Here is a 22,019-nt window from a genome sequence, read left to right on the forward strand (position 1 = left end):
TTTTACTGTTAACCTGGAATTATGCCTTATGTGCTTTTTCCCCCTATCCTTAAGTGACTTTATGTGTTTTATCATTTTTCTTTATTGGGCTGTTTATTTCATCAAATCAGAGAAACATCATTATTTTAAACCCTGACCCCATGATAAAAGGATTTATGCTACAGTTAATTTAATACTTTTTACTACCCAGGTACTGTAGCTCCATTGACCTCATAAACAACCTAAAAACAAGTGGTAAAGTAAAGTGGTTGTTTATTCTGAATTATAATGGGAGCTCAAATATCTTTGGTTATTATTTCCACTATCATTTTCTATCCCATCAGAAATAATGGACATGCGTGCCGGCAGATTGTATAGCCATTAAATACACACGTGTATATGGATGTATGAATAGATTTTTCATTTCCTTGCAAATGAACCCTTCTAATAATTTGACGTCATATATATTTATATATGCTAATGTTTTACTGGACAGGCACTAATGTCGACACTAAGTGCTGATCCTGACTGCAGTCTTTGCTGGTTGTTAAAGGCACAATCCCAGGGGTGCTGGTGGAGCTCCAGAGGCCCTCATTATAAAGAAGTGTGTTATAAAGAAGATGTGTTCTTTCACCACGATTTAATTCACTAAAAATATTAACCCAGGTGTAAAGGAAACAGATGATCTCTAAGAGTTAATAGTCATTTACAAAACTGTTTTTTGGGATTAAAACTTAACCGTAGTGTAGACTAACATCTGTTATAAGAGTTTAGCATCAGTTTAATCAAAATGTGATGACAGTTAAACAACAAGCTCACAGTTTTGATGAATATGCAGTGTTGTAGAGAAATATATAAAATTAACTAACATCCTCCGTGGAGGATATGTTTTCACCTGTGTCTGTTTAATTCTCAGCAGGATCAAGTACAAGAAACAATTTCCACAGAACCTGGTGGAGGGATGGGACCTGGACTTGGGAGGAACCAATTAAATTTCGGGGCAGATCTGGATAATTTATTATGAATTTGATTTTTTTTCCTCTTAAGTCTTGTGTATGTTGGTTGACATCTCTGAGTGCCCTCATACAGTAGGTCACTATGTTATTGTGAATTGCTTATCATAATTGCGTGTAATTTACAAATACAAAACTGGGCAAAGTGGGCAAGAGGAACCTCAGTCCTTCAGAGGCCATGAATGCTCCATATTCACTGTGTGTGAGTTATTTATGATAATTTGATTGATTACAAAGTTGTACCTACAACACAAATGATACAAAACAGTTGTGCATTATAACCCATCTTTGACATGGTGCCAAAATTATGTCTAAATTTATTCTGGATTCTGGAATACACACCAAGAAAAAGGGGGTCAGTGGAGGCCCACAGAGAATTTTAGTCCCTGGACCTGCTGAAAAACAGCACTTATCTGAAAGTATAAATGATTGTTTGTTTTATTAAGAAAGCCATTGTAATGATAATTAATTAAAGTCCTGTCTTTCAGTGTAATAGACTAATAGTTGCACTTTCAGTAATCTGGAGCATCACACTTGTTACACCTCTGTACTCCTCAGTGTATTTTCAAATACTCCTTGGCCTAGTTTCAAATACTCCTCAGTCTATGCTCTAGTATTCGTCACTCTTTTCTGTAGTATTCCCCAGTCTATGTTCTAATACTCCTCAGTCTATGCTCCTTTACTCCTCAGCCTGTTCTGTAGTAGCCTACTCCTCTGCCTGCTCTGTACTACTCGGTCTATTTTCAGTGGCATAAACAGGAGGCGGAGCCTTGGTCCAAATTAGGAGTGGATTAGGTGACGTCACACGAGCCAGCGCCCCTGCGCACCACACAAGTTGAAACACGCGCTCACCCAGCAAGAAGAAGCAGCAGACGTCAGTTGAACATGGCGTTGAGCTGGAGAGCTGTCACCAGTCTACAGAGGTAAACAACTGTTGCCACAGCTGCAGCATTTCTCCGACAGTCAGCGCCGGATTACCTGTGACTGCTGAAGCCAGCCTGACCACATTAACCGTGTTTCTACCCTTTTCTGCCACTTTTGGGACTCAACGTACGCCGTCGAAAAGGGGCGGTAGCGCAGAGTTGACAGCTAACGTTTACCTGGATTATTCGACCACAGAATGTTTGCCGATCGTTTTAGCTAACTATCGTCTACCTAACGTCTATCTAACGTCTACCTACGCGGTTGGAGCTTGCTAGCCTCAGCTATTTGGGTTAACCCCTCTTGCACTGAGAGCTATTAGCCAGTCGATAACAATACAACATGATTCCGTGAACCGCTGCTCTTTATTTTTCTTCACACGCATCTCAGTTAATACTGTCAGTTTAAACGTAACTACCTTGGCGTCATATGCCAAGTCCATATTGTTTTCACTCTCGGTTTGTGAAGCGTTAGCCACAAAACGTTAAGGAAATGTCAGATAATCAGAGCTGGAACTCCTCCGGTTCCGAGGAAGATTTAGAGCCAAGAGAGGAGTCTGGACATCCTGTCAGTACCGGCCAGTTCAGTGGAGTCCTCAGCAAGGTAAGTCATGTTTTGACCAAACCGAATATCCTCTAAATGCACCGGTCAATGTCACTGCCAAGTGCTAAGGGCACAACTGTCAAGGAGGCGCCTGTGTTCATATCAGGGCGAAATGAGGCACTCGGCCAATGTTATGACAAATCATGGCATGTATGTTTGAGGGAAGGGTTATCCGGCATCCTGCAACCGTCCGTCAACGCTTCCACATTGGCGCCCAGTAATATTACATCAGTAATCCCCACTGAAGCAAAAGGAAAGCCCCTAGTGAAATTGAATAGTGGGGTATGTAATGCACAGCTAGCTACATTAGCTCATAAATCCATCAAAAATAGTTTCTCATTCATTTACTGCGGGAGTGGGTGACGTTGATAGTTGATACTAGGTTTACTGTGTAAGCATGTGGTGATCACAGTTGGTTCCACAAAGCTGTTACCAATGTAGATAATTGGGGCAGGTGTTATTTTTGCCTGGGGTACATTGTGCAGATATTGTGTTTGAATACAGACGAGTTCATTTCAGAGGTTGAAGCATTTTTACACATTTCTATGACAACAATGTGGATACAGCAAATGTTACTGTGTTAGTGTTATGAGCAAATGTCCAGTGATACTGTAAAAACTGCTTTGACAACAACATGCAAGGTGTAGGAAAACATTCGTTGGGGTACTAGTATGAGTAAACTGTGCTTAATTGAGTGCACTGTGTAAATAACAACTCTCCAGGCTATTGGTGACCTGTTTTGTTTTTCTTTGGTAAACAGACAGTTAAGTCTACTGCTAGACAAAGCCTTGGTAACCTATTTTGCCATCTGCTTCTGCTCACTTGGGCAAGACTTTGTTTTGGGCAAACTGACCGCCGTTTTAATTTGTTAAGCCCTTGGCAAGATAATGTGGTATTAATCCTACTGTAGACTGGTTGTTTCTAAACAGATTGCATGCTGACCTGCTAACCAAGCATATTGTGAGATTAAGCAGATTGGCATCCAGAAAAGCTCACCTGTTCAATCATACTAAACCCTTTACACGTCATAAGTCTTGTGAGGATTAATGAGTCTACACCTTACATAAAATCTCACGTGTCCTAACTCAGGTTTTCCCAGCAGTGTAAGCATCTCAGATTAGGGATATACATTTTTTGTTTGTAATTTCTGAGTTACCAGAAAAGTGGAAATGACTCTCTAATTTAACAATCTAATAAAGACTAGCTTTGTGTTACTTTTGTGTTGATTCAGCTCTGTGGTGATTGTTGAGGCTGTAGTTTGTGGTTTTGTTTTAGTAGACTAAATTATATTGTAAGATGTTTTCAAAGTTGAGAACATGAGGTGGACACCTTTCAACACAACACCACCACAAAGTACAACCTCTAAACATGCAATTTGAACCAACATACCAAGAACTAAAGTAGAAGGTCTCAGTGACGACTGAACATTTTAAGTAAGGTGGTGTTTATGCAAAGCCTCCATTGCATTGTGGAGGTTTTTCTATTTTACTTGTCCCCCAGTTTACAAAGATATTAATAAAAATACTTTTTTTTTTTCAGTGGACAAACTATATCCACGGCTGGCAGGACCGTTGGGTGGTGCTGAAAAACAACACTCTGAGCTACTACAAGTCTCAGGACGAGACCGAGTATGGCTGTCGAGGGTCCCTCTGCCTCAGTAAAGCTGTTATTACTGTAAGTAGCACTGAGACTCTTTCCTAGAAGTGTCACTCTTTTGTTGTTTGTGTTTTTCAAAATGTCTTAACAAGAGTGAACATCACTGTTTGTGTAAGAATTCTTCTGTATATTTTCTAAGAGGGAGGAAACAACGTTCTTGCTGTTTAAGCCACCAAAACCGCACAACTTACTGTGGCTGCTTTTCAAGACTCAAGAGGACATACTTTGTGTGTATATTTAAATTGCAAAGTAGAGACACAAACTACTTTTGTGTGTCACTTCACCTGCAGCTTCAGCTGATACCCTGTTGGCTATGTTTCGCTCTAGTTTGACCTTCCACCTATAAAAGCCAGACAGCCAGGCGGTGTGGTGTTCAGGCATTTTGGTTGCATGTCCATGATAAGCACAGTGGGTATATTCCCTCCACAATAAATGGTGTACAGTGTTGTTCATGAATGGAGTAGAGGTGTCTGACAGAGGAGCCATACTAAAAGAAAGGATTTTATGTCAATCTTGACCTTTTCTTTATATTGGTTGAATAGCTGTAATAAGTAGGGTCTGACCCAATTATTTTGATATTTAGGGTTAACATTGCTGTGTAAACATTTTGATAATCAGGTCAGAAATTTGTGAAAACAAGATTAAATCATCAGGAATAACAGTTGCCATCAGGTGAACTGGCTGGTAAATTTGTCTTGATAGTCTGTGTAGCCATTGACTAAATGGTGCCTATGATGCTTAGGCAGTTATTGTAGTAGTGGTGATCAGAAAGTAGGAGAAAGCTGATAGGATAATTGTACAATCATCTATGTGTGTTTTGGCCAGAAATCTGTGTAATATTCACTGGATTTCAGCTTTGGCCACACTTTCTTCTCCCACACTGTGTGCTTTGTTCTTGTCACAAGTGATGACAAAATGTGCTGGAGAAAAAGGAATTTGCTTCTTTATAGAAAATCAATTTTCGTTGTGTGTTGCACATTGCATTTGGTTTGGCTTGCCTGTGGGAACAGCTCCACTTGTGTGATTAAGGAGCTCAGAAGAACTTTTTCAGCAGGGATGAAAATGCTGTGTCATTGTTTCTGCAGTTGTTGCTGTCTTAACCTTTCAATATAAAATGGTGCTTTGACTTTACCTACAAAAGTATAAAAAGTTGTTTTACATTTACTCAAAGCCACACTGTAATATACTGTGAAATTCAACATGAATGGAACAAGTTGATCACCTGAGGAGCTCATGTGGTGAAATCTGAAGAGCAAAGTCAGATATTTCTGTTTCTGCTTCCAGAGGCCTTTTGTCCACCCCCAGTCTTTCTGCATTAGCCTCTCACATGGTTTTGAGCATTTTGTCACGTGATGTATAAGATATGATTCAGTTGTTTTGCATCCACCATATGTTTCTCTTAAATTCATGAAGGAAAGCCTCTGCTCTTTCCTGGATCCATATGTAGGCCTAAGGCTCGACTCTCTGTTGGCAACTCTAATGAGAAACTTTACCCTGGAGTTTCTCAAACCTGATCTTCACCTGCAGGTGTTACCCTATTTTGTTTTTTCAAAGAACTCCTGATTATGTCCCAAGCCCGCTTGAGGGTAACTGGCTTGTCAGGTGACTGTTCTAGTCCCAAAACAGCATGCTATGTGGTAACACTTCATCATGAGACTAGTAATGCTGTGCCACTGTATAGGATAGACCGTGAAATGCAGCTGAGATAGAGGTAGCAAATTATATCAAAGCAGACACTTCATACTTATCAGACTTTTAATAATATCCCGTCTCAAGGATTTAAAAGAACTCACACTTTGCTAAGCACAGATAAAATAAATCCAAATGTGTCAACAGTGTTTAATGACGGATGTTCACACTGTTTCACCTTTCATCATGTTTCAGTGGGAGCCCAGGTCAGTCATTGACTGAGGCTCAGTCTGTGTCTCTCTCCAAACAGTAACAAGGGAAATGAATAAGTTACTGTTCCCAGTCGGCATGAAACAGGCTTGGCTATTAGCTGTATTTGCTCAGCTTTATCCATTCCCAGCCTATGTAAATATTAACCTCCATGTGGTGCTCTAGTGTAGTCATTTCTCATTCCAATGGAAATACGCCTCAGAAGTTTATAGGGTAAATAATGAAGAGTTACAGCTGGTGATGGTCATCAACAGACAGTTATTGCCTTTTTTGAACTAAAATATTCTCTCTTTTTCATCAGTATTTCTTTCTTTGATTTCTCCATCTTGTTATTTTTCCTCATAGCTCTGATAATAACTATCAGACACACATGCACCAAAATGCAGTGTTCTCAGACACAGGACCAGTGATGTGTCCAGATGTATTTCTTCAGATAAATGTAAAGAAAAGAAACTAGGAATAGCTACTTTCACATGCATTGTGACACCATTTAAATATGGCTGTAAGATTAGAATTCTGGATCGGGTAAAAGAGTGTCCATATAAGACCTTGTCACACCATGTGAATACACTTGGGCAAATATAGTATATATTTAGCTCAGAGGGAAGTCAATTGTCTAAACTGCAATATGAGTCATTCAGAAACTGCACTGCACTAGTTGAGAAACTGTAAGATAACACTTGATTTCTTCATTGTAGAAGAGCAAGTTTTCAGAATCATTTCTCAGAGCTCAACACAATACAATAACAGACTGAGGAGGACTCCTGAAGCTCATTGCTGGTGGCCCACTCCTCTCTGCTTTGTTATGTTTCTTATGTTTGGTCTGGTGCAATGAAATTTCAACAGATTGGAAACAGCATCTGTTTGACACAGTCTCAACTAAAATTGGACAATGTAAACTTTGAAGACGGCAGTATTCATGCAGAGTAGCTTGGATTACATTAGTGATTATACACTGTTCATTTAATTGTGTCCACCAGCTGTCTTTATACAATAGTGTAGGTAGGTCATACGCACCCTCCTCACGTGTTCACAGCCACCTTCATTACAAGGGAACTTGATGACACTTATTGAATTTGATAACATTCGGCGTATCAGCCAACATACAGTAACTGTGAGTGTATTCATGTTAAAGATAAACAACATTAGCATTAGTAATAGACGCGCTTGTAGATTACAGTAGATTAGTAAACACAGGTTGACAGCAAATCAACATTATCATTGACTGGATTAAATAGAAACTATAACCAGTTTAGTTTGAAATACATTTGTACCATTTTCTAATGTTAACCATTTATCTCCCTTTGTTCTGTACATTCAGTGGCTCACCGTGAGGTAGAGGCTCATGCATATACCTCTTTAATATTTTGTGAATTACTCAGACTTTTAGCATTATTGAATACTCAGTACTACAGCATGTATTAGAGGCGGCCTGCTAACTGACCATATAAGGGTGGTAATACCCCTCTTGTTCCTGTTTCATGTATGACAAAGTCAAAATGGTGCAATGTCCTTGTTGCAGGTTTGCATCTGTACCCTACAAAAGCTGCTAACCACCAACACCATTTTTAGATCTGTGGTCAGTTAATAAGAGCACACTGGCCTACTTGTAAGTCCTTCTCTCACTGGAATTGGTGAGTAGTGCAGACTGGATCTGTAGTAGTTTATGGGCTGGATTGTTTTGAGTTCTGCAAGGCAGTGGAACTGGATGTGACGATTTGGATTTTTCATCATTACATCAAAGTGAGACTCTTGAGGTGGTGAAAGAGAGAGCAAGGGTCAAGTAGACGTCAAACATGCTGTTTGGGGGGGGTTGACGTAAGGCTTTGTGGAAATTACAAAGTTTCTTCTGCTAGGAAATGAGACTCTTCCTCATAGGATGTGACATTCTCTACACATTGGGGGTCATGAGGAGGGTCAAGAAACACCTTCCCCATTCTGTGTGTGTGTGTGTGTGCGTGTGCACGTGTGTGTTTCAAGGACAGGACAGAATGTTGTTCTTACTGTCCCCGTGTTGATTTAGCTTTCCTTTTCCCTGCCTTTCACTCTGACCACTTGGTGAGTCAGTGTTTCCTCCACTAGGGCAATGGGGATCCCGTTTTAGTGTCCAGTCTGCAGAAAGATGTTCCTGGCATCAGACCATAGTAGTAATGTTGCAAGAATACAGAAGACGCTGTATGTCTGAATGCCCAGAGAGGATAATTATGATGTTTAAATTTGCACAAATGAGTAATGAAATTCAGTTAGGTTTGGGGCAGCTTTGTAGGCTTTCTCAGTGTTTGCATTGGTTTCAGTCCCTGTATTTTTTTTTAGGCACTGAAAATCACAAGCTGTTTTAAAGGGAGCTCCCATCCCTTCACGTCTGGAGACTGTGACTGCAGACACGTACACCAGCTCAAAAGGGGTTGGAGGGGAGAGGACAGATTGGGAGTCTTTTTGAAGCTGAGTAGGAAGTTTATGTTTGAAGAGAACAGAGACAGAGTGAAACTGCTTTGTCTCATCATTTTAGATTTTGGCATTCATATTGTTTGATAGACAAAACATCATGAAATGTTTCTCTCCTCCCTAACATGCTCCCTTACAAGACCATACAGTTGAAAACTGTCTAAAAACAAACAAGACACACAAATACAAGCCCAACAAGGCTGACACTGATAACACAAGTGTCAGATATAATTGTGGTTGAGCTACTGCTGGGCCCCACAAAAAGGGAGGCCATTTGACAGACATCAGAAATAGTTGCTGGCAGAGACTCCTCACTGGCAAAAATAGGCAAAGATGACAATACAGTCGGCTGAATTAAAGACGGACAAAAAGCTCTGTGTCTGCTCTGGTATCTTGGAGGGAAAGATCATCTGTAGTGTTTATTTTGTTACATACACATAAACATTACTGCTAAGGCAGTGCATGTCCTTATGGTCACAGTGTACATTTTGTCATGGATATTTTTAAGAATTTATTGTGAAGCAACATTCTGGGTATGATAACAACTTACTACCTATTTGATTTATTGTCATACAGATCTAAATCTTCATTTGTAATGGTATGTAAAGTGCTTTTCTCCAATTAGATGTAAAATAGCCATCCATCTATCTATTTCTTTGTACCTGCTTGTCCTGAGCGTGGTCACAGGAGGCCGAAAGGTATTTCACCATGCACTGAGCTGCAGAAATTCTACACGTTGACTTTGCACAAGTAGACAGGCACACAAACTAAACACTCCATACATCTTTTACTGCTTTTTATGTCTGCTTGACTTTCACATTGGAGCCAGGCTGAGATCTTTTTCAGCACGTCATGCCATCTAGTGAAGTGCAAGGCTGCTGAGATGACCTTCCCGTGATGGATCACTGTTTACTGTAGCCTTGGATCCCTATAAACTTCTGAAACCTGGTGCAGGCTTTCATTCCTCAACCTCAGTATAACCATGACCCCATAGTCCAGGGGTTGTTGAGAGGAACTCATTTTCTCACTTTCCTAGCAACCAACTGGCATTAAAATTCCATTATCTCTATAATATCGTATGGTTTTAGTGCAGTAGATTTATATTCTTACCGACCTTAACAAGTGTGTTAAAATATTCAGAAGAAAAAAATCAGTTGTCTTTGTTAATGTTTTATGTTTATTTTATTTCACATGGTTTTTGCAGGTTTGATCTGGTAGTTATTAATCCAGTTGGTGGGTTGTTGAGGCTGTTTTTTGAAACGAGTTAGTGTGATCCTGGGTTTAAGAGAGAAGGAGGCTGCTGAAGTTGTTGCTTGCTGCTCTTTTGTCTTTCTTATGACTGATGGCAGATGCTACCGCTGGTTTCCTTCCTTGCTTGCTCTTCCTCTTTTTGTCCATCTCTGCTGCTGATGCTGATTTCATGCAAATGCTGCTGGTAACTTTTAAATGGGCATCTTATTTGGAAAGCTTTCAGCATTCATCCTCATGTTGTGCATTACTGACGCTGAGCATCTGGTCTTGGCCTCAGCGGCGTCCAGGTGTCAGGCAACATGGCCAAGTCACACTCCTGCAATGAAACCTCTTTAAAGGCACCGTAGTGGGCCATTTATTATTCTGCCAACTAACTAAAGTAATAGAATCTTCAGTAATGGTTTGGGCTCAGACTATCTCTATACATTCATATTAGATTGCAAGCTTGCAATTGTTAATGATCATATGTGCCTGCTTTATTATAGCTTGTCACAGTGAATATAAGATTTTGAAGCAGTGTTAATCTTGTATCGATTAATAGAATTGTTAGAAATGAATAATCAATATGGTATAATTATAATACTTAAACTCACAATACCATATTGATTAACTAAGCCAAATAATCGATAAATGGCTTAATTAAACAAACAGTTGTTTACTGCAATCACAAATTCCTCCTCAGTGAAATGAGTGGCTGTATTGGTTCTTGCAAAATTGCAGATTCTTGGCCCTCCATAGTAAATGATTGCACTTATTGTGGCCAACATTGGAATGCAAAGGTCTCTTCTCTGTCCCTCTCTCTGTGTCCTCGACTATGCTTGATCAGGCTAGGCCCTCTCTCATAGACCGTTCTGTTCTCTCACTGCCATCAGACCTTTAGAATGATTTAGCACTAGGACTCATTGTAGAATCCTGGAGAAGACTGCACAGGTAAATACCATTGCTGTCACCACTGCTCCCTCTACCTCCGCCCTCTCCCAGCACACACACACACACACACACAGTCTTTGGTTGCTAGCCATGCCAGCGCAGCACTTTTACAACGCTGACAGTACACTGGAGGGCTATTAGGAATATGCTCCGTGCTGCAAGTTGCCTTAAAAGGCCAGTTATCTGCCACTTCTCCTCCTATGGGACAGTGTCTGAAAGTGGAGACTGCTGTGCCTCTGGTACTCATCTTAGTCTTCTATCCCTTTGAGATAGGCCTACACTGAAACATTTGACTCACATCACTGTAACTGTGGTGGATTGCCATCAAGAGCAGATTGTCTCCCACCATATAAGGCACAGGAGAGAGATTAGCAGTTTGCTTTTTCTGAGTCATTTTAATAGTTATTTGCATGAATCAAAGACTCTCACATATGTCCCTCTCTGCACGTCCTGGGCAAGAAAGAGATTGGCTTTTCCTCTTTTACGACAGTGTTATCATATTTGTGAAGCCAGCTGGCTTCGAAAAACAGGGATCATTTCACAGAACCCTCCAATATCTAATCCTGTCTCAGCTTCTGTCAGAAGTCGAGAGCATTTTAATATAATCATTGATGCAGTACATTTTCAGTGTACACTGATTAATCTAACAGTTTGTTTTATATCCTCTTCCTGTGTGTATTTTTTAGCTTCATGCGTTTGATGAATGCCGGCTGGACATAAGCGTAAACGACAGTGTGTGGTACCTAAGAGCACAAGACCCAGAGCACAGACACCAGTGGATTGACTCCATTGAGCTGCACATGGTAAGTCATGCACACTCTAACACCTGCTGTGTTATGAACTGCTGGAATCAAAAGAAACCAAATCATTGTCACTTTTGCAACAAATAACTATCATCTTTGTATGCATGTGTGTACGTTTCTGTTAGAAAGTCAGTGAGAGGTGGTGGCAGACGGGAGGAGTCCAGGGAACAATAATGCTCTTTCAACAACTGCTGTTTGTGTTGGCAAGTCTATAAGACTTAAGGACTTACTTGCCTCAAAGCACAGTAAACTGTAATGGCAAAATAAACCTGAAACCTTGTCAGAGCAAGCGTTTGCATTAGCACAACAACTAACACTGTCAGCAAATGCCAGTTACAAGCTAACAAACAACATAAGCAAATAAAAGATGCTAACTACGCTTACTGTTCGAAATGTCTGCTAGTCGATTTCAGCATCTGAGTCTGGGTCTGATTTAGTCTCTGCGATGTTTCCTCCACTAACCATATTGTTACACACTGCTCTTATACCAGTCAACCTAGTGTAAGCAGCAGTGGTGGGTGAAGCACAAGGCCCGATCCAGAATTTGTCAATTAGCAAAATAGTAATCATAGCAGAGTATTTTTACACTGTTCAAAGAGTGTCTGGAGAAAAACTTTAATCGTAATTGGTTCACTGCTGGTGCATGATTTGTGGAAGGGCTAGCTTTGCTTTGCTAACCCTGAGAAGGGTTACAAGACTTACTGACAATGCTGTTTGGAAAACACAGCCAAAAGATAACCCTGTTTGAATGAATTTTCTAGGAACAGACCTGAAAAGTTGAGGTTAACCTGTCCCAGATAAGAGTCAGCTAGTCCTGGACTTTAGACGTGCTTTGTTGTTTGCCTAAAACACCAGTACAATGTGAATTTACACAGGGCTGAAATACAAATTGAACTTTTAAGTGCTGTGTGAAAAGCTGTGTAATGCAGGGTGAGCGTAAGTAGCACCCATTGTGCACATTCAGTGTGTGTGTGAAAAGAATCCCATGTGACCTGTGTAACCCTGTGTGTATTAGTCATTCCAGCCAGAGGGAAGATTAGAAGGATTTCCAAGTGCATAATTTCAAGAAAATTTTTTTACATACTGATTTGTATGTTTGTAAGCCATAATCTCCAGAGTGGAGCCACAGTTGTGAGTTTGTCTGATATAGTGGAGAAGAAAGCAGCCTCCACACCTTCAGTCTATTTGCAAAAACACATGCTGCTCACTTGTGGACCTCAGTTTGGGAAACCCCCCTCCCTCCTCCCTCTGGCTTCCCTCCCCACTCATTCCAGCACCAGGGAGCCACCATGACTCAGACAAAGCAGGAGGGGAGTCGGCCTTGCACACATAACATGCACACCCAGCCATCATCCCACCCACAATGAGTCACCACTGAAAACTCTTCTTCCTAGAAGGTCCTGCTTCCCGGTCTAACCCACATTACTCACAACACTCACAGCCTAGCGTCTCCAAGGAGACACAACACACCACAACTAACACATCAGTCCTCCTATAGTTTGGGAAAGTGAAACATCTAAATATGAAAACAACACTTGTTTCTAGGATACTGTCTCTATTACAGTGAGCTGTGATTGTTGTTGAATATTTTGCACGTGTGGTGACAGTCATATGACACATATTCTGTTAATGTAAGGTCATCTTTTATTGCTTTATGTCCTCTGTTGTAAGTGTGTGCATTGAGGCTTTAATCACCAGACACACTTACACAACAGTTACACAGTATTGCTCTGCTGCATGCAGCTTAAAAGCATGTCCAGGTACGTAGGTATTATAGTTAACAGTTGGGATTGTTGACAGGAGACCCAACAGCTGATAAATTTTACTTTTACTGCTCTTTTATGTTGTATTTTCTGATTTTTATCTAATACTTTAGCCACAACAAAGCCTCTGCTTGCTTAGATGCATTTGTTTTTCTTTTCTGTCAACAAACAGATTAAGCGGCACAGTTAGATAGCACTATCTGTGCTGATGAAGTCAGTGGGGTAGCAGTATGTTGGCTAAAGGGTGAACAGCAGTGACTGAAATCCATGTGAACTCAGGCGGAGTTACTTTTGGTCGTTGACCGACAGTAACCCTAAGCTCTTACAAATGCCAGTCACGTGTGTTTACATGTCCTGCCCTCCTGTGGTTGAAACTGGAAGTGTCTCTTAAAGGGACATGCACCTCTACCAGTATCTGTCAACCGTCCCTCTCCACCGTCACCCACCATCTATCGACAGGCTGTTGCGTAACACGAAAGGGGAACCAGTTAGGTTTACAGGAAGTCACTTGATCATTTCGGTGGTTTTGTCATGGTTACTGAATCTGTATCATGTGCTGATGTTGATGTCACTATGTTGTGTCAAAAATGATTCATTACAACACTAAGAGTATTATTATGAGGGTTTTCTTGGGCTGTTTTTGTAGTTTCTAATGGAATCCCTGCTAAATAAAAACATTAATGAAAGTAGTTGGAGCACTTCAGGTCAGATGGACAGTTCTCAGATCAGTTAAAGTGAATAATTAGTCATTACTGCTTTTTTGTTTTGTGTCACTGTGTTTGTTTAATACGTCGCTAATGAATTGTGGCTGTTTTTTGAATCATGGTCTCCTTTTCTCCCACTCTGTCTTTTATTTTGATTAAATTTTTGGCTTAAATGAATAATGATAATGTATTTTTTTAAGTGAAGCTGCTTTGGCTTACTTGTTTCCCTTTGTCATGTCTGTTTTTCCTTCTTTTTCTACAGTCTGATTCTGGATATGGCTCAGAGTCCAGTCTGCGGAGACATGGCTCCATGCTGTCTCTCACATCAGCCACCAGTGGCTACTCTGCCACCTCCACATCCTCCTTTAAGGTGAGCTTTCTGGTTCATGTTTACTCTTGCTGAAGAAGTCACTGGTTTCAGTTTTGTAACTGCACACATGAGGGGTGTTTGGATATTTGTAGAAGCACACACACACAAGCGGTGAATTTTGTCAGCAGACACACACTGGAATGATTGCATAGTGGTCCAATGGAAATATAAACATAAGCCGAACCACTCTGACGCTTTATTGTTTCTTCAGAAGGGTCACAGCCTGAGGGAGAAGCTGGCAGAGATGGAGACCTTCAGAGATATTTTGTGCAGGCAGGTGGACACACTTCAGAAATACTTTGATAGCTGCTCAGATGCCGTGTCCAAGGATGAGCTGCAGAGAGATAAAAGTAAGAATCACACACACCTACACTCCTGTTGACCAGTTCTTTTGTTTCTCAGTTGTCTGTGTTTTTTTTTTTTTTTTTTTTTTTTGGGGGGGGGGGGGGTTCTGACAAGAACTGAAGATTATTTAATTGTGAAAATACCATTTTATTATATAGCTGAAATTATTAGTCAATGAATCCATTAGTTGATTCCATTTTTAGTTATTTTTCATTCACTGGTCCCAGCTTCTAAAAGTTAAGGATTGATAATAGTAAACTGAATATCTTTTTGTTTTGTTAATACTTAATAGATAATTTGAGGAATTGTACAGAGCATTTTCACTATTCTCTGGAATCTTATAGACAAAAAGATTAATCAAGAAATTAAGAAAATACCAATAGATTAGTCTATACTTAAGCTAATTGTTAGTTGAAGCACTATATGGACAGAATTGAATGATACAGTGTGTGTGTACGGCTAAGGGAATCTTTAGTTTGAATATTCCATCCACAGATTATGAAAATATTTGTGGTTTAAAGAAACATGTAGTGAGTGTCGTGAGGAATGTTCCTGTGCATCTGTTGTGACTCAGAAAGCAGTTATTCTATAAGCCCCCTCACCCTCACCCTGTCTTGGCTGGCTGAACATTTGTTCATGGCAGCCTGCGCTGAGCGTCTGTGGATGACTACAGTGAATGAAGCCCTGCTTTTGTTCTCCTCACCTCCCTCTATCTGCCCCTCGCTCTCTCTCCCTTCCTCTCTCACCCTCTCTCTATTCTGAAGATGAAACCGGACTATTGTCATGCTGTCCAGCACAGCAGAGTTCTGTCAGTCTGATGGTGTGCTGTGTGTGTGGTGTAGTTTGAGTTGTGAGTGGGCCACAAGGCGCTACCCTGTCCTGGAACCCTGGTTGATTCTCAGTAGGGTGCTACAAGAAAAGGCTTGTGTGCAGCAACTACCTGTTTTGTTGTTTTTGTGTTTACCTTCCCTCTCTGAGTCTACTCTACTTGTTCCTTTTTTGTTTTAGTTGTGGAGGACGATGAAGATGACTTCCCCAACACCCGGCCTGATGGAGACTTTCTGCACAACAACAATGGCAGCAAAGAAAAATGTGAGTGGTGCAGAATTCTTCCTGAAAACCTGGTTTCCAATCTTGAGTATTTCTCTGTAACATTAAATATTCATGACTAAACAAGCAACAATCAAAGCTGTGCGATCAAAGCTGTGATGCTTGTTAAAACAAGTAGCATTTACTGTAGTCCCTGTGCTCCTCTTTTGTGCAGTGTTCCAGTCATTGACTCCCAAGGGAATCAATGGCATAGACTTTAAGGGTGAAGCCATCACATTCAAGGCCACCACAGCTGGGATCCTAGCCACTCTGTCCCACTGTATCGACCTCATGGTGAAGAGAGAGGACAGCTGGCAAAAGAGACTGGACAAGGTGTGTAACATTTGGATCACTGCAGTGTCCAGATGGACATGTTTCATCCATTATTTAAACAGGGACTTCTTCTTAGAAAGCCCATATGACATGCATTATTTGTCAGACAATTGTGATTGTTTTTCTTGCTTGAAAAAGATCAATTGATGGTGTAAAATTGAGAATGCAGGAGAGAAGTGTGAGAAGTTAGTGTGTTATTTGGTACTTGGTCAGCAGACTGTCCATACTGTCTCCTTCCAACTTCTGCTCCGCTGTTGTGGTCGTGACTTGATTTTGGATGTTTGTGTGTGTAGGAGATGGAGAAGAGGCGAAGAATAGAGGAAAGCTACAAATCTGCCCTCAACGAGTTGAAGAAAAAGTCTCACTTTGGAGGTCCAGACTATGAGGTGAAGTAATCATAAAATTCTTCCATTAAACAACATGAACTTTGGGTTGTGTAAGATCCTTTAGAGTAACATTCCCTCTCGTCTTTATTTGCAGGAGGGTCCAAACAGCCTCATTAATGAGGATGAGTTTTTTGATGCAGTTGAAGCTGCTCTCGACAGACAAGACAAAATTGAGGAACAGGTGAACATAAACTCGATTAGTGTTAAGTTACAGAATGAGAACTGCTAAGGTGATGTTAAATAGTGAAACACATTGTGAAATGAAATGATTTTTGGTGTCGAGTATGATCAAACTGCCTGTGTTTGATTGTTTGTAGTCTCAAACTGAGAAGACAAGGATACAGAGGTCCAGCCCTGTTCCCCTTGGAGACGTCTACTCCAGCCCCGGCTCACACAGATTCTCTGACAAGGTTGTTAAATCCTTCACTCCCTGAAACTACACCAGCTACTCTCATCATTCCACCTGCTCCACCTACAGTTCTGCCTGTTCTTTATTTTTCTCATTTCACACGTTTCATTTTTACATCTCACATCAGTTTTGCGTAACTTTGACTCTTCGTCCCTTCATTTTGTTTGTCCATCATCGTATCATCACCTGTAGCCTCATAGTCAGCCCTCCCCAGCTCTGATAGTCAGTGCTCCTCATGATGTCCACAGATTCAGCGCAGAGGTAACTCACTGCCAAGCCTCAGCCAGTCACCCCACCCCTGTGTTTCACCTGTAAAGACTAAACACCACGTCTGCATGAATCTCCAGTAACTGCATAAGCTCCTTGAAGAAAATGCTGCAGGAGCCTCTAACTCACTGTGGCAGCATGAAGCATGAGTGTGTGGTGTGAAATAATAAATTGTTCTTGTTTATAGACGATGTGCTACCAGGTCCAGACAAAAAAGTTTTAGTCTAGTGTTCATCAGGGAAACTTTAGTCTCATTTTGTTGATTCATTTTCAGTTTTTCTGAGGATTGTCACTGTCTTTGATGTCTGTCTCATAGTTGGTAAAGACTGGAAATAAGTCACTGGAAGTAACAGTACAATGTTCCATCCACAGCCCTTGATAATGTCATGTTAACGTTAGCTTGCCTGCATGGGTGTGTGGTTTGTCCCGGCTGTTTTGTTGTCGCTCTAAGTCTTCGGGGGATTGTTGGATGTGTCCTGTTACTTTATTCCTTCCGAGAACTAGTGACATTAGCATTACAAGTCAAGCAGCTTCTGAAGAAGAGATATAAGACATGAGATACGTGTTTGATTTGATGTCTTTGTCTGGTTTTCTCTGCACATTGACTCCTTTATGCCCTGGTCATATCTGAGGACCTTTTCAAGTTGTCGTTACATAATCGATATAACCGCCTTGTTCTGTCCCTGGCCCTGTGTTACAGGTGGAGGAGATGGTGCAGAGTCACATGACCTACTCCCTGCAGGATGTTGGTGGAGATGCCAACTGGCAGCTGGTTGTAGAAGAGGGAGAAATGAAGGTATGATTAGATATGGAAGTACATCTTCTCTGACTGGCACAGGAAATTATGAAGTTATTTTAAAAAGTCTGAAGTACATTGAATTAGTTCTTAAAATACATTAATCTGGAATGTATGATTGGACCAGAGCCTACTAGATTTATACAAGTACTCCATTAGGAAATGTGGTTATGTATTGTTTTGCTTGTGTGTGGGCAGGTGTACAGGAGAGAGGTGGAGGAAAATGGGATTGTTTTGGACCCGCTGAAGGCCACCCATTCAGTAAAGGGGGTGACTGGTCACGAGGTCTGCCACTACTTTTGGGACACCGCCTATCGCAACGACTGGGAGAGTAAGTCTTTTAACTCTAACTCAGAGTTTAGAGACAATTCACTGTTAAAATACCGTGAAAACCTCGTAACCCTCCATGTTCTCTGCTTCCTTTAGCCACCATTGAAAACTTCAATGTTGTGGAGACATTGTCGGAAAACGCAGCAATTGTCTATCAAGCCCACAAGGTAAGAGCAGCAAGATCATAGATAAAAATCACCACGTTTGATCAGCAGTGAGATGGATCCGTTTGTCATAATCACCTCTTGTGCACGACAGCGGGTGTGGCCTGCGTCTCAGCGGGACGTCCTGTACCTGTCTGCCATGAGAAAGATCTTAGCCAACAACGAGAATGACCCCGACACCTGGCTGGTCTGCAATTTCTCTGTGGATCATGACGACGCTCAGGTGAGCCATCAGATCCAGTCAGGTCCACTTTACAGTGTTTATTTCTGATACCGCAGCTTTTCTTAATTCTACGTCCTGTCACTTTCCACAGCCGACCAACAAGTGTGTCCGAGCCAAAATCAACATCGCCATGATCTGTCAGACCCTGGTCAGTCCACCGGAGGGAGATAAAGAAATCAGCAGAGACAACATCCTGTGTAAAATCACCTATGTGGCAAATGGTGAGAGTGCGTCTGTGCTGCTGGCTTTAGCTGACATATGATCAGTGTGTGTGCAGATCTTAGGAGGTATTAAAAGTCTTAGATGTCATTTACAAAAGACTTTCCTGTTATAGGTCGTAATGTTAGTCAGGAAGAATTTGTGTTTCCGACTGCAGGCTGTCAGGAGACGTTACACCCCTAGAAACTACACTGGGATTGTTGCCACGGTGATCAAACCTGTAGCAAATATTGTCACGACTACTAGCTATAGCAACCAGGAAGCTCAGACTCTCGTAATGAGCGTCATAAGTGTCAGTTTTGGGAAAAAAACATTTTAACTTGGTTTTCAGTCATGCTGTTATACTTTTTATTAAATTGTTTCTATGTGGTATTAAAAAGCTCTGAAACGTTTGTTCTAAACTCTGGAGCTCTTCCACTGTCTCTTGCAGGAGAGAAACACTCAAACAGGGAAAAGGCTTTTTATTATCAACCATCCACTTAAGCGTCATTGGCTGTTTCATGCCAACACCCTGCCGGTGGCTGGGGGAATATTTTTCCCTCTGTAAACTGATATTATGTGATGTTCATCTTGAAAGAACAAACTAATGGAAACCTGCTCTGACAAACTATAAAGTGCAATTGCTGATTAGCTCAAACCTTCATGCTCAGTGACGTTGGTATCCTGTGTGTGTGTGTGCGTACAGTAAATCCAGGAGGCTGGGCTCCCGCCTCCGTGCTCAGGGCCGTTGCCAAGAGAGAGTACCCCAAGTTCCTGAAGCGCTTCACCTCCTACGTCCAGGAAAAAACTGAAGACAAACCCATCTTATTCTAAAGCTCACAGGTTGGTGTCAGGAGTTTACTCATGTGAGTTTATATTTTCATGTGTCGTCTCTGAATGTATACTCAGTACATCTTCCATGTTTCCAGTGTCGACACACACAAGGACAGAACTCCCCATGAAGCTCTGAGGACCCATTATCTTCAGACTGACGCCTGCTCTGCCGCCATGACGAGACAAGCACCTCACAGGGACTGTTTTCTTTCCCAGCTCTCGGCTACAAGTTAGTTCCAGTAGGGGAGGAAGGGTAATAACGGCGCCCTCTGGTGGCTGCAATCAAACACCTGCGAGACAACCCTAAACCCCTGAGAGACAGTCATGAAAAAAAAATTCTTGATTTAATTGAACCCAGACAGTGACATCATGATTTATCGTAATCATGTCAAGAGCAGTTACTGCTTGTTTTCTTCCCCTCATTGTGGTTCAGTTGATCAAATACTAAATTGCTGTTATTCAAAAGGATATTGTTTGTCTCCAGAATGAATGCACCCAGCAGTGGGCCGGTCACCTTCCCTCCCCAGACGTTCCTGCAGCAGTTTATTCCATCTTTCATGCTCATGTAGACGAGTGACTTGTCAGAGTAGCCGTCATGTCAGGTTGTGTCTATTTTCTGACAAATATATATTAATATTTAAATGTACGTATGTTCTATAAGAGGTTTGTAAAGATAAACAAAAAGATCTTCGCTAATAGATTGAAATGTTTAGTTTCTATTTTGTGTTGATTTTTCATATTTTTCCTAATTAGTTATTTCCCAGCTTTCTTTTGAAGCTGCTAACTTTTGTGAGTAAAACAACATGACTGATTGATTTGAGATGATTCTCATCTTGTCTGTATTAAGTCCAGAGGGCTGTCATCAACACGTGACCCCTATGAAATAAGACTTGACCTCTGACTCCGTGTCTCTCATGAAAACGCCTCGTCGGCGCTGATGGAGAAACGAGCCGAAGAGTTTTTGGTATATATAATGTACAAAACAGAGTTCATGTACATGATTTGCTTGGCTTTATATTTGTGTCATTGTTAATATGTTCTCGTGTCATAGCACATCCTGTATTTTGAATGTTAAATAAGTTGTAAATAGTGTAGCTAACATTTTCACTTAAGGTCTGCAAAGCATTTTTGTGACTGAGTCGAGCCCAAATGCCTTAGTTTAACAAGAAGATGTAGCTTCAGATGGGGAGAAGGTGCCGTTACTGCACCAATAAAATGACTAGTGAAGTGCCTCGTGGCTGAATTCCCCATAATATTGTATTTTCTCCATTTGGAGTCAATTTAAAATGTGTCCTACAATACATTTCCTGAGGGCTAGCAGGATATTTTTTACAAGTCCTACTGCTACAAAAACATCAGATTGATTTAAATTTAATTGCAGTATTGCCACCTCAACCTTCCTGTCAGTATTTCTTGTTTGTTACATGTGACGGTGACAGTACTGAAACCGTTCTGTTAACATAGTCCAGTCAGGTCTTTGTATTTTCTGTCTTAACATGTTGACACATGCAGGGCTGCAAAATCCAGAGTTTAGTAAGTACTTGAGTTGATATTTATAGGAACTCTTGCAGTAAAAATCCATAGTTCTATAGTTCACATTTTAAATGAACTATACAACTATGCAGTTGATTTTTATAGTAACTATGTACTTACAGGAAGTTTCATGTGCTCATCCTAATAAATTTCAATGTTTTTCTGTAAGAGTAAAACCCAAATCTGGACCTTTTTATAAGATGAAAAAAGTCAAAACACAAAATGTTGTTTCCTGGGTTATAATCAATGACAGTAGATTTGTAGCTGTGTCACCTGCTTCACTCTTAAGGCTTTTGATTTTAGAGCTTCTAGCTGAGGAATGTGGGTGAGAGACAGTGAAGCCAGATGAAACTCGACCTTTCAGCTAAGTGACGCCCGGCTGAAGCTCTTTCACCCAAACGCAGACGTTTCTAACAGCAAGTTTAGCAGGTTGTTCAAGCTGAATGTAATCAGAAATGCATTTTCGTAAATAATTGGTTCGTACTAATGTACTGTGACACTGGCACTTCTGCCCTGTTTTAAAAGAGAAATAAATAAGTCTATCCTCCAGTTTTCCATGTTTGGAGCCATTTGTTCATGTTACACAAAGACACATGAAACATCACTAAGAGGTAACATAATGTTATTTATTTATTAAATAAAACATTCAAGACAATCTTTTCACACTGATAGCTTGCAATTGAATATTCTAACTAGAACATGCTAAGGCTCAGCTTCTCTCTTACGTAAGGCCACTTCAGCATCACCGCTTCCCGGAAATGACGATACAAGAACC

The 22,019-nt window shown here is 40.9% G+C and overlaps 1 protein-coding gene across 2 annotated transcripts; it reads left to right on the top strand.

The window, feature by feature from the left end:
• The first annotated feature begins 1,856 nt into the window (after nucleotides 1–1,856).
• Nucleotides 1,857–21,788, top strand: LOC111217811 (collagen type IV alpha-3-binding protein-like). 2 transcript variants are annotated; one of them, XM_022739788.1, is made up of 18 exons: nucleotides 1,857–2,516; nucleotides 4,056–4,190; nucleotides 11,384–11,500; nucleotides 14,230–14,337; nucleotides 14,549–14,687; nucleotides 15,691–15,774; nucleotides 15,947–16,104; nucleotides 16,398–16,490; nucleotides 16,585–16,671; nucleotides 16,808–16,900; nucleotides 17,092–17,160; nucleotides 17,867–17,962; nucleotides 18,161–18,293; nucleotides 18,389–18,459; nucleotides 18,551–18,679; nucleotides 18,771–18,900; nucleotides 19,584–19,720; nucleotides 19,807–21,788. In XM_022739788.1, the coding sequence occupies exons 1-17, from the start codon at nucleotides 2,406–2,408 to the stop codon at nucleotides 19,709–19,711; spliced, it is 1,881 nt and encodes a 626-aa protein (XP_022595509.1). In that variant the 5' UTR covers nucleotides 1,857–2,405; the 3' UTR covers nucleotides 19,712–19,720; nucleotides 19,807–21,788. The 2 variants fall into 2 exon arrangements, with proteins under 2 accessions (XP_022595509.1, XP_022595508.1); XM_022739787.1 differs by lacking the exon at nucleotides 17,092–17,160.
• Nucleotides 21,789–22,019: the final 231 nt, after the last annotated feature.

The sequence above is a fragment of the Seriola dumerili genome, unplaced genomic scaffold, assembly GCF_002260705.1.
Source record: "Seriola dumerili isolate Sdu_G_001 unplaced genomic scaffold, Sdu_1.0 BDQW01000047.1, whole genome shotgun sequence".
In the NCBI taxonomy this organism is placed as follows: Eukaryota; Metazoa; Chordata; class Actinopteri; order Carangiformes; family Carangidae; genus Seriola; species Seriola dumerili.

Excerpts from the sequence above, each read along its gene's own strand:
- LOC111217811 (XM_022739788.1), top strand. The coding sequence starts at position 2,406 with ATGTCAGATAATCAGAGCTGGAACTCCTCCGGTTCCGAGGAAGATTTA. Across the intron at positions 16,105-16,397 it reads GGCAAAAGAGACTGGACAAG|GAGATGGAGAAGAGGCGAAG; the intron begins GTGTGTAACATT and ends TTGTGTGTGTAG. Across the intron at positions 18,680-18,770 it reads TGGATCATGACGACGCTCAG|CCGACCAACAAGTGTGTCCG; the intron begins GTGAGCCATCAG and ends CACTTTCCACAG.